Source organism: Colias croceus, chromosome 30 (assembly GCF_905220415.1).
Source record: "Colias croceus chromosome 30, ilColCroc2.1".
Classification (NCBI taxonomy): domain Eukaryota; kingdom Metazoa; phylum Arthropoda; class Insecta; order Lepidoptera; family Pieridae; genus Colias; species Colias croceus.
Window position 1 is genome coordinate 2,196,728 of NC_059566.1, and position 18,122 is coordinate 2,214,849.

At 32.9% G+C, this 18,122-nt stretch overlaps 1 protein-coding gene across 5 annotated transcripts in view; it reads right to left on the minus strand.

Moving 5' to 3' along the window:
• Positions 1-18,122, minus strand: part of LOC123704743 (la-related protein 1-like) — a 79,452-nt gene that overhangs the window by 46,850 nt on the left and 14,480 nt on the right. For 4 of the 5 annotated variants that reach the window (XM_045653207.1, XM_045653204.1, XM_045653206.1 and 1 more), the window contains exons 2-3: positions 3,909-4,125; positions 2,321-2,400 (exon numbers count right to left, since the gene is read on the minus strand). In XM_045653207.1, the coding sequence (XP_045509163.1) occupies positions 2,321-2,400; positions 3,909-4,125 (297 nt within the window). The remainder of the gene's footprint in view (positions 1-2,320; positions 2,401-3,908; positions 4,126-18,122) is intronic. The other variant, XM_045653205.1, reaches the window with a different exon arrangement.

Below are 18,122 nucleotides of genomic sequence, written 5' to 3' on the forward strand. Positions count from 1 at the left end.
TTTTTATTAGGTTAGCTAAGCTGTCTACCCTACACGTCAAAATACTTATCGATTTAATTTAGATGTTTTAATTTTTTTTTCTACCGAACATAATGAAGAATAAGAGCATGGATGGGGAATAATTTGCACGTGCTATGAATATCAGCATACAAAAAATTATATTTAATACGGTTCAAATTTATTAAACAAAGACTGCGTGATTCATTTAGGTACTTTACCTTTTATAAACCCTAATCACTTTCGATTAGACACACAAATAGGATGTTGTGTATATATAAACAAATATTAAAATACAATTAACATTACTGATAAGTATAAAGTCATAGGAAATTCCGATCGATATCAAATAAAATGTTATCTCTTAACAACAGAATTATACAAACCGTTAATAATTATAGAATACAGTTTGGAATTTTAATATATTCTATTTGAAAACACTATCTACAAAAACTATACGTATAGTTCATTGGTCGCTTTGATCAATAATAAATGAAAAATGTATATTTATGTATTGTTCAATTGCTAAAGAAACAAACGTACATTCTCTTATTTAGTACAGACAAGTCTACAGTACCTACCACATAAATCAATATAAATTAAGCTTTTTTTTTTTATAGTGGAGAATGCATTTAAGCATACCCAGGGCACTCGGGGAAAGAGCCCTGGGTTATGTCGGACTCACCCTGCTGAGTGCAGGAACCTACCGACTAAACTCCACTGTGTACGTTATAACATGCTAAACCTAATAACATTAATTTATGTATTTTATCCCTATCAACACCACAACCTCTTGATGTCTCACAACCACTTACCATACAAAAAATCTACATATTCAAACTTATCGATAACCACAGCACATCCCTATCGACAAACAATGGCGGTCCGAACTGCGAATGGAAACGTGTTTTCGCACGGCACAATACCGTAGCTACCCGTGCCTAGGACACTGGCGTTTATTATTTATAATATGTATAGTTGGAGAATAATTATATATTACCATGACCGAGCGTTCGATATTAACTATGCTAATACTTAATATACTAATTGTACACGTGGTTTCGTTCGTGGAGAGAAATTATAAAGTACGCATAAGTGTTAATACATAACCACATTAGTACGAATAATCTCGAAAATCATTCATCTTTTTGTAAACTTATTTGTCTTAAGACATTGAAACAATCGGACCTATGTAATAAGTTTCGATGAGGCTAAATTCATAACATACACAAACAAAAAGCCTTTTTAACATTTACATAAACGTCTATTAATTTATTAAAACGAGATATCTGGGTATATACTTAATAATTATTATTATAAAATTGAAGAGTTTGTTTGTTTGATCGCAGTAATCTCAGGAACTACTGGTCCGATTTGAAAAATTCTTTCGGTGTTAGATAGCTCATTTATCGAGGAAGGCTATAGGGTATATATCATCACGCCACGACCAACAGAAGTGGAGCCACGGGGGTGAAATCGCGCGGAGCAGCTAGTAGTTAAGATAACTCTGTCATGTAACATGACATGCATGCATGACATTCTGCACACAATACGTTCGTGACACATGCCATGCGGCTTGAACATAGCTAGCTCATGCTTTAGTATTTTCATTATAACCTATACAACCTAAACACGTGCTGTATTTAAGAGGGGTCACACCCCAAATATTTCTAAGAATTTTAACAATACATAAAGGGGTTCGAAATTAGATTAAATTTCGAGTGATCACTCTTTAAAACCTATAGTATATTATTTTTGTATAAAAGCTTCGATTTTAGTTTTCCATTTTTTCTAAACATTACAAATGATTAACATAATTATTGTAACTTGTAATTTTAAATGTTTATATGTTTAAAAGAAAACAAACTATAACAAAAAGGGAAAAACATCCGTAATTAAATTTTTCTTTACTTAACTTTTTTCTACTACCCTACAAATATCTTTTTATACATTTAGGGCGGATTTTTCAGGTTAAAACTTATTCATCGAATAACGTATTAAACTACCATTTCAGAAATGTATTCTTATCGTCCGTATTTGACAGTTTACAGGTGACATTTTAAAATGTTCGTATAATACTACTTTATTGGACGGATAAATTTTAACCAAGGATTGAAAAATCGGCCCTTAAAATAATTTTCTTCCTGATCGACGAAACATGGTTACTACCTCTGCAGATTTATTTTGCATGCAGATTTATTTTTCATGTCATTAAAGTAGAGTCTTATATTTTTTTAATACATTACCCAGAAACACAATCACGAAACTGCAATTTAACCATAAAACAATATATATTTTGAGGACATATAAATAAAACGCTTACCTTTTGATTGATTTTAACATTCTTGGTCGCCTTGACGACCGTAGGTTTCGGCGGCGGAGGGGCCGCAGGCTCCGCGGCTGCTACAAATATAAAAAATAGGGTTTATTTATAATTTATTGTAAAAGTTATTACTCTACAGTAATGTCTTTTTGTAGAGAGAAATGTGTTTTTGTAAATAATCAATACTATCGCCTCAAACTTCAAACTAAATAAAGCGATGTGATTGGTTCTTTACAAACACGTTCCTCACACACTATTAGTGGTAATGCACCCTAAAAATAAAGAGATCAGGCTGTCAGGACACAGAAAGCTGATCACCTACTTGTCCGTAAAGAAAATCGATCAGTGATTCAGTGAAACGAATTATTTTGCTCTCACTAATTTTAGATAGCTTACCATGCTTCTACATTAGGTACACACTATAAACGAAAGTATCAAATAATTAATATATTTCAATTCCACCATTAAATAATAAATTATTTCTAACAGTGTAAAAAATAAACAGCAAAAAAGGCCAGAAACGCATAAACCAAAATCTGCAGTTATTGTCTTAACAAACTCAAATGAAAAAATGTGTGTGTGTACTAGTGTACACACGTAAGAAGTGAAACTTCTTTATGACCTTATTTTTCAAAAAATAATTTACTATATCTATGCAACTTTACAGAAATACGTTGAATCACGCGTGGTAGGGATAAGAAAATGATGGCGCGTAACGGAAAATGTCATGCGTAACGAAAAAATGTCACGCGTAACGAAAAAATGTTACACTAAATTTTTTTCCAACCCCGATAAAGAAGTTTCTCTTCAAAAATATGTAAACACAGTCCTATTTCTTCTTCTAAATCCTATCGTAAATTAGATTACATCAAACAAACAAGTATACAGTATTTAATAATAATGTAACCAACTGTAAAATATTGTATAACAATTCGCATGACGGCAGCCAATCAATTTCGAGCGCGATGCCGGCCTCCAATAAATCAAAATTAATTTAATTTCTATTTATATTTATATGTTGATAATAACGAGGATAGATATTTTTATAACACGCGTCCTATTTGCAGAAGGAAAACTAAACAAATATCTTGGGATATAAACAATCAGCTTACTTTATTACAATATCTCACTGTCACTATTGTTTGAAAAACTTTGAATTGATTTTAATGAAATTTATTGTGCAGAAAGATTTTGATCTTCCATAGCATAAAGGAGTAGTTACAATTATGAATTACGGTTTAAAATTACGCGGCAGAGCAAACATATTTTCACTCTAAATCTTAATTCGAACGAAACTATTCAATTTGTTTGGATGTAAGTTTATCATTCTCAAGAACCCTACTAGATCAATTTTGATGAGGTTTCTAACACGCTAATATTAGCTTAAACTTTGTACACTTCTAAAAGACTGAAAACAATATAATATCATTTTTTAAGCGTGTTAGTAACTAAATTTATAATTTTTTATACTTACTATGACAGTGAATATCATTTAAGGTGCCTACATATTCATAAACATGCCATATATCGAAACAAACATCCATTCGCAGTTGTAACAGTACGTAGAAGTAGTAAGTAGTATATTCACCTGTCACCACCGGCCCCACACTCGCAGACGCAACCCCTGCAGCACCTGGTCCCACAGCTGCTACACCACCGACAGCACCTGCACTTGCACTTGAAGAAGCAGCCAGCAGTTGCGGCCTCGTCGGCTGCTGGTGTTGCGGCAGCAGCGGCGATCGCTTCTCGTGGTCGTGTATCGCCGGCGGCGCGGGCGGCGGCACGCCTGTACTGCCGCCGCGCACCTGTGAACGAGAATATGGTATTGGTAACTTAATCCTACAATATTCTCCCTTTTGATCGGGCTGAAGTTGTGAATACGTAAATGTACATAGCGATTGTGGAAGACAAGCTAATTGCAAGAAGCTTTACGAAACGAAGAGTCTGTATCGATCGTGACAAAAACAAAACAAAAAAAAGTAATTACACAAAATGCTTGGACAAAGATCTCGCAAATGTTTCAATATTATAATTTTTTATGAAAAAAAAAAATCATAATAGGTGTATAAATAATGTCAAGTAGAAAACGTGTAAGTGTGAAAATTAGAGGTAACTTCATGATTTTTTTTTATCGATTCAATTTAATATTTTATGTTTTTGATCAAACAGAATCCTCAGTAATATAATCTACTTTGGTATACATTTTATTTTTCAGATTTTGAATATTACACATTTCATCTGGTAATTTTGCTTTATACGCACCCTTAAGTAAATAGTTATATTGATACAATTATTACACTAATATTTATTACTTTGTTTTGTCCTATTGGCCTAAGCGTGATGATATATTATGGCCTATAAGCCTACCCCGATAAATGTACTATGTAACAGAGAAATAATTTTTCAAATCGGACGCCTGATTCCTGAGATTTGCACTTTCATGCATACAAACAAACAAGCAAACTGTTCATCTTTATAACATCAACAATAATAGATTTATAATTACTCATCTAGTTAACGTATACTTCCAATCAACTTCCACAGTAAAATAAGATTTTATATCGTTAATTCTATAGGAAAGCAATATAGATCATTTATACAGGATACAATTACGCTTTACATGTGTACATAATATATATTTATACTATATACGTACGAGCAATTTCATTAAATTGCAACAGAGTTCCACCATTTTTGAAATCTTGCCCGAATCGAGTTTTGATATCGGAACTGGTTCTCAGTCAAAAAACCTTGCGTATGATACAAGGTATAAGCGTGAAGCGATTTATTTTATTTGTGTAGTAACCGCTACAAAAGGCATAATTGAAAGGCGTGTGTCACTTGATAATAATAAAGCTAACTGGTGTAAGGTTATTGCAAACGGTCGGATATTATGTTTGTATAAATAAAAAATTATACATAGATATCTATTTCATGAAGATTTCATGTCAAATAGGTTGTAGAGAAATACAATGTCAAAATCAAATCTCCAGCTATTTTATCACCAAGTGGCATAAATAAATTATTAATTGAAGTTTAATAAATTATGTATCGACATTCTATGCATTATAACAATTCAGGATCGCTTTTAAAGAGTCTCCTTGAACCAATATAATTTCAATTTTAATACGTTAATACAATCTCTGACGATACATAGTTTAGCACTTACAAAATAAGTCTACTAACCCGATATTTCCAAAATTACAATCCTATAAAAAACCGCTACCACTCTACCCTTGCACCACACCCCACTGTTACCAATACATCAATTCGCTATAAATCGTAACGCACAACCAACCGTACATACAATACCCACCTCTATCTCGTTTCAATAGAGTCCACAATCCTTCGCAGATCGAGATGAACAAAAATGTCAAACCAGAAGCTGGTATGAGTAATTATATTATACATTGCACAAGTATAATGTTTGGTAAGTGCAAATCATTATGAGGCTTCAAAACTACGTGAGATTAGTGATACAAGTCTTGTATGAAGTGGTTTTTATGATTTGTACGAACTTCAGGCTAGTAACGATTCCAATAACGTGAGAAAATTTTTACATGTTCAAGACATTGATACAAAATTAAAAACGTGATTTACTTCATACCTACATCTAGTTCTAAATCTACTGTTTTCAATTATAATAATACTAGCTTACCGCCCGCGGCTTCGCCCGCTTTCTCTAAAACGATTTGAGATTTAAACTATCCTATCTCTCAAGTTGGATCGAACTGCACATAATGTGCGAATTTTATTATAATCGGTTAGGTGGTTTAGGAGTCCATTGAGGACAAACATTGTGACACGAGATTTATATATATTAAGATTTTAGTGACCGATTTATCATCTTCTATAAAATTGTCCTAAAGAGTATTCTCATCATCAGACTTCAAAGTGTGCATCCATGCAGTAATACAACATACAAACAATATTAGATGACACATTGCCAAACAAAATAGTACTACACCATCAAAATCTGCCCACACACATAATTAACATCCGAAAACCAATCTTTCTAGCCTTATTTTCATACCATACCTTGATCACAGATCACTATAGGTACCTATTAATACTACCTTGACCCTAAAAATAGCAAACAGATAGACAAATCTTTATCCCCACTCGACGTTAAATTAAAACCAACAGTATTGCATTACTCAACGTCCAAGGCAGGGACATTTGCCAAAATGTTTTCGCCATACCAACCCCGACCTTGTACACCCCTTAGACACCGTCACCCCAACCCCTGTACGTCTAGGGTATGTTTTTTGGAAGCCCTAATGAATATTACTTGCGTATAATTTGTATTACTTGTGGTTGTTCTACAAGTTAGCAGTTTTATACACGTTTTATGGATGCACTACAGATAACGTTTCACAGTTAAGGTTTAAAACATTATTCATTTTAAGATTGCATAAAAGTCATTATATTAACAAGCCCTTTAAAAAGCAACATAACTTTTTAAGATTAGGGCTATCGTACGGAAAATGCAAATCCCATCATTCTTCATTTGAATACCAAATCTCACTATAAACTGAAAAAAGGATCGTTAGTGCTGTGAATTTTCATGATTTCATCTTCATCATTCATGTTTTTCTATGCAGCAGAGCTTTAATTAAATGTTGCTTATAAAGCATGACCAAGTTTAATTTAATTTCAGTTTTATAAGCAAATTCTTTATAATTGGGAAAATGTATGTTATTCATTCTAATAATGTGCTTAACTGTATATCTATTACTAGTTGCGATTCGCGGTTTCACCCGCGTGGTTCCGCTTCTGTTTGTCTTAGCGTGATGATATATAGCCTATAGCCTTCCTCGATGAATGGGCTATCTAACACAGAAATAATTTTTCAAATCGGACCAGTAGTTCCTGAGATTAGCGCGTTCAAACAAACAAACACACTCTTCAGCTTTATAATATTAGTATAGATTATTTCGTCTCAAGATTTGCGTACAAAATTAATTCAGGTATAGACTTACAAAATCACTTGCGGTTACATACACAACTTGACACCACACTTCGTTTGTGAAACGTGACGGGTCAGGGATTTACTAAATCTAGATTATATTCGTTATATCACACATCATTTTAATTAATTATTAATGGCAACCCAATGTTTGCTATTTGTGATATATTTTATGTGCAATTTGTGAATGCAGATTTCGTATAGGTAAGTAAATATGGTAAAAATATAAGTTAAAAAAAAATTTAAAGCACGCTTAAGATCACGAAATTATTGTAATATCATTGATGCTTGATAAGTGTACAAAGTTTGATTTAAAACAAAAATCAAAATCGAGTCTAAAATAGTCGGTTACATACAAACATACAGACAGGTGAAGTTAATAAAAGCGTGTTTAAAAGATACAGATACACGTAAATTATAAAAGGTGCGGTTAAAATGGGGTTGACACGTTTCTCTTCACTGTAACTTTCCGCTTGTTATTCATATTTCCCTCTAAAAGGATAAAAATAACAAAAACAAATCCTAACATTATAAATATGAAGGTATTTATGAATGTGGCTTTTGTCAGATAATATTGGTCAGGGATTTGGCGCTATGCTTAACAATTTAGGGCTTATAGTTACTAATGTTTGTACCCCTAACAGTTCATTTAAATATATAATCAAATCACTGGATCATTTCAGCTTTAATAAGAATAATATTGTAATTATATTATATGGGGACAGTTTAAATATAAATAATAAGGATATTGATGTAGGATTTAAAAAAATGTTAGATATTAGTAGTAGGACTAAATGTAAATTTATGTTGTGTACATTGCCATACCTACCTGGTTTAACACAAGAACAAAATAGATTAATTCATAATATGAATTTAAAATTGTATAACCTAACAAATCATCATCGTGATGCATTTATTTACTTTGACATTAACTTATGTATTAAATCTTTTACTTTGACAAAGAATACAGTGTATCTGCCAACTAGATATAAGCGAGAACTTGCTATGTTAATAGCATATAATATTAACCAGTCTGGTACATGTTCGGTATCAGACCATCAATCTACTACAATTTTATGTAGTAGTTATTATAATATACATCAACCTAGGTTAAGTGTTGACAGTCAATCTAGCCCTAAGCTAGATTTAAACTAGTATATAAGACAACAGCTAAGCAGTCTTTTACCATAGTGCATCAAAATATTCAAGGCTTGGCTAGCAAATTGTTAGAAATAGAATTGTTTCTGAATGATAACAATATTAAAATATTTTGTGTAACAGAACATTGGCTTAAACAATGTCAGTCGTTAGTAAATATTGAAAATTACAAATTAAAGAGTATATACTTTAGGACGCAGGCTATTCACGGAGGTTCTGTTATTTTTGTACATGATAGTGTAAAATGTAAAGAACGAACTGACATTGTTAGTCTTTCTGTAGAACGGACCATTGAACTGTCCTGTGTGGAGCTGGAGCGTTATATTATTGTTTGCGTTTATAGACCCCCTTCCAGTGACTATAATATGTTTGAGAAAGTCATGGAAGAAATATTAAAGCGTCTAAGCAGGAGTAAAAAAAAAGTTATAGTATGTGGTGATTTTAATATTGATTTACTTTTACAAACACAAACGGCTACACGAATTGTTAATTTATTTCAGTCATTTAATCTATATAAACTTTTTAACGAACCCACACGAATTACACCTACTTCTGCAACCTGTATTGATAATATATACTGTGACTGCATCTGTTTAGAGAAAAATATTCTCAATACATTGACTTCGGATCACTGTGGCCAGAAAGTAGTTTTTGAATGGGATTGCATACCTACATTTAAAGGGATTAATGTTAGGCCTATAACTAAAAAAGGCATTAATAAATTTAAGAATAATATTAATAAAAACCTGCCCGTACTATATGATCAATCCTTTCCTAATAGTCCTTGTGAAATGTTTAAAAATCTTTTTAATTTAGTACATAATGAATTTGAAAAAATATTTAAAGTTAAATCTTTAAATATTACCAAGGATTTACCATTTAGTAAATGGGCGACAGCTAGTATACATAGGTGCAGGAACATTCTTTATGAATTATATGGTATGAAGCAATATAATAAAGACCCATCTTTTCATAGTTATGTTAGAAATTACTCAAAAATTTTTAAAAAAGTTTGTTTTACTGCAAAGCGTTTGTATATCAAAGAAAAAATACGCGACTCTGATAATAAAGTTAAAACAGTTTGGTCTATTATTAATGGTGAAATGGGTAAAAGCAAATCAAGTAATACCATAAAACTTGTAAATAATGACAGGGTTATTGACAAAAGTGCTGATGTTGCGCTTGCTTTTGAAGAATTCTTCAGTAGTGTCCCTGCTACTATTACTAATAGTTTAAATTCGTCTTCAGCACTTGCAGAAACCTTTTTGAGAGACCATGTTGCGGGGTGCAGTACATTATTTGAATTACGACACGTAACTGCTAGTGATATTGTTACTGCCTTTAAGACGCTTAATCTAAAAAATACTTGTGATCTTTGGGGAATGTCCGTAAATTTAGTTAATAATATAATAGAAAATATTGCGAAAAATTTAGCTTTCATATTTAATAAGTGTTGTGACTATGGTACATTTCCTAATTTACTAAAGCTTAGTAAAGTTATACCTCTATTTAAGAAGGGCGATCAAGAAGACTGTAACAATTATAGACCTATCTCTATTTTACCAACATTAAGTAAGGTATTCGAGAAGTTAATATTAAACCAATTGAGTAGTCATTTTGCATCTAATAATTTACTGCACACCAAACAGTTTGGTTTCACAAAGGGGCGCTCAACCACAGATGCTGGAGTTGCACTTCTAACACATATTTATAAAGCATGGGAAAACTCAAAAAATGCTCTGGGGATATTTTGTGACCTCTCCAAGGCATTTGACTGCGTTGAACATTGTACTTTGTTACGTAAACTTAATCACTATGGAATTACAGGAAAAGCCCAGAACCTCATAGCGTCATACCTGCATGATAGGATACAGACTGTAGTTGTTAATGGAGAACGTTCTAGCGGTGCGTCAATTAACATTGGTGTTCCACAGGGGTCCATTTTAGGTCCCTTCTTGTTCTTGGTATATATCAATGATCTTCCCTATTATTTGCAGGATAGGTGTGAAATAGTTCTGTTTGCAGATGATACCTCATTAATTTTTAATGTGGATAGGCATGACCCAAATGTTGACGAAGTGAACAGTGCTCTTTCACACATATCTGAATGGTTTACTGCCAATAATTTATTATTAAATGCCAAAAAAACCACTTGTGTTGAATTTTTACTTCCTAATGTAAAAAAGTTGAACAGAGATATTACCTTGAACGGGGAGGTATTGCATCCTACTGAGTCTACTGTATTTCTAGGGTTAACATTGGACGAGAAACTACAGTGGGGAGCCCATGTCAACACCGCTGCAGGTAAGCTCAGTTCAGCTGCATATGCAGTCCGAAAAATAAGGCATCTCACCGATGAAGATACGGCTAGATTGGTTTATTTCAGCTACTTTCATAGCATTATGTCCTATGGAATTCTACTGTGGGGCAAGGCTGCAGATATAGAAACTATATTTATCTTACAGAAAAGAGCCATTCGCTCTATATATAATTTGCGTGCTCGGGACTCACTAAGAGATCATTTTAAGAATACTGGTATCCTTACTGTACCATCACAGTATATATTTAATAATATTTTGCATGTTCACAAAAACGCCGACTTACACACAAGAGTAGGAGATAGACACGATTATGGCACAAGGAACAGGAATAGAATTGAAATGCCGTTTTTCCGATTAGCTAAAGTTAAAAATTCATTTATGGGTCAAGGTATACGCTTATACAATAGAATTCCTCTCAATATTAAAGAGTTTAGTAGTTCTAAATTTAAAACTTATATAAAAGGTGTACTAGTTCAGAGAGCGTACTACAGTATTCAGGAATATATGGACGATAAAGACCCATGGAGGGTTGTCGCGTAAAAGCCACAGGACAGTTCTTTGGCATATTATGATATATTATGTATAAGTTAGATATAAGTTACATATTATGTAATATTGACATGATTTTAAAAGAGCAACTATGGAGTTTCTTGCCGATTCTTCTCCATAGATACTGCTTTCCGAATCGGTGGTAAATGTTAAAATACTTATGTAATGACGATTCGAAAGTGCTACTAAATAGTAGTCTAATTGAATAAATGAATGTTTGAGTTTGAGTTTGAGTTTGTATTTTACCCAAAAATTCCCCGAACCGTGGTAAAAATTTGGCACTCACAATTTTATAATGTAATCCATGATAGGTAACTAACTACTTAGTAATTCAAATATGTGGGTACTAATTCTTAACTTAGATCATCTATTCCAATTTTAAAGCTAATTAGTTTGTTTTCTTGATCACGTTAATATCTGAAATTATTGAACCAAATAAAAAAAACATATTTCAGTGTTAGCTATAGTCCATTTATCAATCAAGGTTATATGATTGATATATCATCACGCTAACACCAAGAAAAGACATGCAGGTAAATTCGAGGGGCACAGCTAGTTACTAATAATATTTATTAAAGCTCTTCTAGCAACAAAATCTCAAATGAAACGCACAAATCTCAACCAGTATCTCCTAATATCATCAGAATCGATCGCACTTTTTGCTAGCGAGTCAAAATCCGTTCGTTTCGTTTTTGTCCACGTTTACGAGGCCATTAAATGAGCGGAAATATCGCGATTATAAATGTTTATTAGTCTCTCTATTATATAGTTTACTCAACTCGATGTTTATCGAGGTTTTTCATTAAAGCTTTGCTTTAAGCTAGCTTTAAAGATGTCGTCTGGGGATGGAAATGAATAATTTTTCCTGGCAGACGCTTGTAAGCGATTAGGCCCCCTTTTTAACATGTATCGTATATGTTTTTTCTGTTTTATTTTGTATGTGTGTATGTTAAATAAAGAATTCAGTTTCGTATTGTAATTTTTAAAACATATCTCATTACTGCTCCGGTCTTATTAGTATTCGTTTTGCATTCGTATGTTAAATAACCTAAAGCCATTTTCGACAAATGCACTAACAAACACAAAACAATTATCCAATTTGTAGCATCACTTCCCGAGATTGCAAGCACGTACAAACAAACAAAATCTTCACCTTCATACTTCCTAGCTTGATCGTGTCTCAAACTAAGCTCTTCACACATTATCACACAAATGCATTGCCTATTCACGCATAGCTATGAACTGTTATGTCTTATAAATGAAGGTAAAAAATTACACGCTCCGTTTCTACTAATAAAACAACAATAGCCCAGCGTTAACGCAAAGTATAAATAGATTTTCTTTTATATGTGGGACATTATTGAAACAAGATGGACCTTGAGATTAGTAGCTGTTGTGTGCGATTCTGCATCTATGCGTTTTTAGAACTGATTTTCAATCGACTTCAAAGGTTCTCAATTCGGCTGTATTTTTCGAGTTTGGTACCACTACTTGTTCTCGTTGATTTGTCTGTTTGAAAGCTGATGTTTTCCTTGTGATTCCATTTAAATTTGACGGCTGTTTAATTTTATGTTAAAAATAATTAAGAGTATTTCGATCACGGAGATTTTTCCCTATTCATTGAAAACATGATTTGAAGCTTGATTTGTATAAACAAGACAATCATCATTTGCGCTTTAAATCAAATTCTACTTAAATAAAAATAGATAAACAATCTTGAGTATAAATAATCTAATTCCTATTGTATTCTTACGGTTTCTCTAGCAGAGCAAGTCTATAATCTGAAAAATCGTCTTACTACTACAAAAATAGTACTAAAGACATATAAATCCAGTCATAAAGCTCTACAAACGATTTTAAAAGCAATTTAAGAGTCACACATACACATACTTCACACACACACGCGCGCGCGTCACATATTCTGTTTACACACACACATACACACGTTGTAAATTTAGCTGATTGACATATACTTCCTGAAAGCGTAACGTGATAAGTATGATATAACTATCTGTATGTATAACTAGCGTAATCAATCACGATGTGATACTGTATAATATAGTTTTAGGTAATGTATGAGTGTCCTAAATAGACAGAATGTGAAAGAGTCGATTGAGGAATGTTTTATCCGACTTCGCTTTAAGGTGAGTTATGTTTTTCAATGTTTGTTTAGCATTTATTGTTACATAAATAAATCGCTTGATGCATTCAAACTTCAAAAGGGTCGATAGATTCATTAAAAGAAATAGCGAAGCATTTTAATTCTCGCTACATTATTTAGATTCTAATTAATTTCAATTCAAAACGCTATTTAAATAAAAATCACAATCACAACCAAAAAAATCATCTACCTAAAACTTAAAGAACAATTTAAAATATCAGTTTAGTTAAAACGCTACTTTCCTAGCCGTACATAGATACAAGAAGGCCACAAGACACCCACTAAAAATATACTTTTTATAGTTAGTTTGGACATTGACTCTGTGACGACAACTCTATTTTTAACGAGGTCTTCGTGTTAGTGCTCGAAAATCCTGAGTTAGGAAATTTTTGGGATAGCATAAATGTACTTATAGGAAATTTTTATGTACCTATAATTTGATAGAAAGAAGAAATCATTTATTCGATATACGATGTACATTATTCCCCAGAATAACATTCTTAAATTATATTGCTTCAATGCGCATTTTGAAGTGTATTTTTTTCAATAAAATCTATCCCTATAAAAAGTGGATCATAAATCAAATTCGAATGCTAAAGCAGTCGGTTACATACAAGCATACAGGTGAAGATAATAAAAGCTTGTTAAAACGTGTTTCATTCATAGAATACCAATGTCGAATCCACCACCACTCACAAATCCAAAACCACCACCAGGCGCGACTAGTCTTCCAAAACAAGACTATACAATAGGATGCCACCCCAACTACACGTGTACCTAATCAATGCGGACAAGCCCGGAAACTCTGAACGAGTTAAACTCGTATAAAATCACCGATCATTTAAGTACTACTAGAGTAGATAAAGCATTTTAAAAGATGAAGCGCTTAAAACTTGTCACCTGTGACGTCACTGGATAGTACATTAAAAACATCGATAATAATTTTCTTGTCATTTTAAATAGGCGTTGGTATACTATAGGCTGAGTAAGCATATGAATAAGTGCCCTCCGTTTTATGCTAATTTCCAAACAACTTGCCTATGTGGACAGGTACCAGGTTCTCCCTAAGCCGTATTATCGTTGGTAGCATTCATAATAATATATCGGGCAAATTGAATTAGAAATCTTTTAAAGTACGGTATTAACGAAGTTCTAAGTGCATAGATGTATACTACGCTATGGAAATTTTCTTATTACTAAGCGTGTGAGCAATCTCTCACTGGTGCACTTTTAGCGTTCAAGCGCAGATTGCGAAAGAAGAAAGGTGTTATTCCTTCAACGATCAGGATCTTGGCTTCTACTTTATGAATTCAACTAGGACAGAGATCGTATGTAGTAAAAATATGATAACAATTAATGTAGTAGCAGTTTGTTGAAATATGTTATATTGGATTTGTATACAGTTTGGTTTGAATTCGGGCTAGAATTCTGTTGGAATTAGGGTGAAATCTTCTGCTACAAATCCATTAATAAAGAGAAAATACACAGGACTTCGATTATCCAGACGATACGACGTATTAATATTGTCATTTGTCGGGTAGTTGTAAATTATGCTGTGAAAGACCAAACATTTCAATAACGCGATTAAGAAGTACATAATATTAAAGTATCAATTAAAAACAATGAAAATTACACATATTATTGAAAACTAAAGCAATTGATCGATGTGCGGTTATCAGCCCGTTATCGCTCAAGGCCCCGCTAATCATTTTGTTACGTTGTTTCTTTTATTATATTTTTAATTCGGTTGCTAGTCGTAAGTTGATGTATTATTATCGCATTCATTTTATGGTTTAGTAATGTGACAGAAAATAACTTTAAAGATTTTATTTCGCTATTTAAATTCATGGAAAAAGTTTTTACTTTATATTTGTGTGGTGATATAATAAATATGTATTTGCTTGATTGACTGGTAGCTGTAACTAGATATAATTTTTTTTGGCAAGAACTAGTGGAAAAATTGGCCGATATACATTAACTAGCTGTTCGCCGCGGTTTCACCCGCATTGCTCCGCTCCTGTTGGTCTCAGCGTGATGATAATATATAGCCTTCCTCGATGAATGGGCTATCTACCACCGAAAGAATTTTTTAAAATTGGACCAGTAGTTCCCGATATTCCCGTAAATCGGTTTAGAAACCTCGGAGTAATCTGTGTACATACATAAAAAAATATATACCGGCGGAATTGATAACCTCCTCCTTTTTTTAAAGTCGGTTAAAAATGACAAAGCTATAAAGGTTGTTAGCGCCATCACTCTCCCACACTGGTAATATTACTGCTTAAGACATTGTGGTAACCTCCCAGATATATTGTCATCGAAATAACAACGTTGTTTTTGGATAATGATGCGTGTTATACTGTAATTGTTTAAAGTTAGATAAATGGTTTTATTGTAGGTCACAAAAAATCGGTTTTTATAACGTTAATACATTTTTCCATTAGCAATAAGCCAGAAAACAATTTTATATAATCAATATTACTTGACAAAGTAGGTAATTGATTATTCAAGCGTGTTAAAAAACACTATAAATTATTTTAATTAGGGAAATAACCGCATTCTTTAAATGATACATTTTATCCGGTTTACAAGAATGGAAAATATATTAATACCTATATTTATAAGTAAATACATTGTTCTATTGTAACAACCTGTGGTAACAACATAATATATTTTTAAATTCATTAAATAATCATTTTAGTGTTTCAATGATTCAAGTAAATCTTGTAGGATCATTAGCTACAGCACCTACAAATTAATATGAAATGAATGGTTACATTTCTACGTTTACAAAATTATGATGTTATGTTCAGCATTAGCATAACAAAGAAAATGTAATGAAATGGAAATTAAAGATAACTCGTACGAATAAAAAAATACACAAAAAAAAATCGTTGACGTCAAACTATACAGTGTTGCCTCATTCCTTATGTTTCTCGATTGTTGCCAGCTGATAAAACAATGAAATTCCACCAGGTCTGTAACTGGCAACATCCATGTCGATTTTCGATTTGATGTTTTGGCTTATAGCCAGACATTTCGTCTGTCACTAGACGATAGACATTTGCTTCTTTTTATGGTCGGTAAACTATTTCTGTGTATGTACTTTCTTGTATTGTTTAAATTAAACTTCTTCTAGTATTGATGTTTCTGTGTAATTGTTCTCGATTAAGATGGTGCAATACAACATGAAAAGTATATGATAATGTGAATCGTGAAATAGGCAAAAAATTGGTAACAATAGGTTTTTTTAATTCAGTTATGAATTTAAGATTATTCTTTTGAATTTTTTTCCTAATTTTTGTTACGAGAAGAATTGTAAATCTCTCAAATGGGGTCTCGCAAAGAATTTAGCAAGGTGTATAAAAACATTTACGTAATTAAAGAAGCCTTTCGACCTAAAGCAAGATCATGCCATCTTTTGTACTTTTGACTATTCAAGCAATTGTCCGCGACCTTGCCCGATGTTAAGCTCAATAAGCTAGCATGCCCAGACAGATACTCAACTGGCAGTTCCTTCAAAGAGCTTAACTACAGAAAATCCTATGAAGTAATGTGGAAGGATCTTTACTACTAAACTAGGAACAACAAAAACAACAAAGACACAAAACAAAATCCCTACACGCATCGTGTTGTGCGTATTATTAGCTAAAAACGATTGGCCACACTCCAATGTTAGCGAGTACTATCAATATGATGAAATACTGTACAATATGGATTGGTCAACCGTGACGCCCTTACCTGAGCCGCAGCATGGACTAATAATAAATCTGTATTGTTTTAGTGCCATAGTGAAGTATAAATAAACCCATTAGCCGTTGCAATTGTGTGGCCATCTGGCTACAGAGGTTAACGAGTGAGCGTAGAACTGAGGTTCCTAGGTTCGAATCCTGTTGGTGACGAAGAAAAAAAATCTCGGTCTAGCATGGACACAGAAGGCTGATCACCTATTTGTCCTTAAAGAAAATCGATCAGTGGAATAGATGGATTAATAATGCATCTGCCCCATATCCGAACGCGGGCCTCCACTTACAATTATTAGCAGTTGCCACTAACTAATGCTCAAACATGCGTTTACCAAACACTTAGAAACGCTTTTAAATCATCTCCACTAGTCATTATGTTTCAGTCTTAAACTCCCTCATGGGAATAAACAGAAAGGTATTTAAATATTTAAATAAATTAATAACACCCTTTTTTATAGTGGGGAAATCTTCCAAAGATACCCACGCCCCCCGGGGAAGGAGCCGTGGGTTATGTCGGATTCATACCGACTAAAACCCCACTGTGTTCCGTCGAGCCGCTTTAATGATGGGGCCGCGGATATTGGTTGGAATTCTTCCGCGACGAAATTAATAACACCCTATGGAATTAGTTATGAATTTATGATTAACACTGCATTAAAAAGCTTTTACAGATAATAAGTATGTTTCTTCATCCTTAGAATTTTCAGATCTAGTCAGACAAAGATGTTTTGGCAGGAGGCTTGTTGTAACCGAGGTGTACAATTTTAATTAGTGTTTGTACGCATAAATTACTAACTACGTATACAAAATGAACGACAAATATACTTATTAATGCGTTCATTACTGAATTCATAATTCATATCGTTTATTTTTAAAATCGTCCAATTTTACGCAGCAC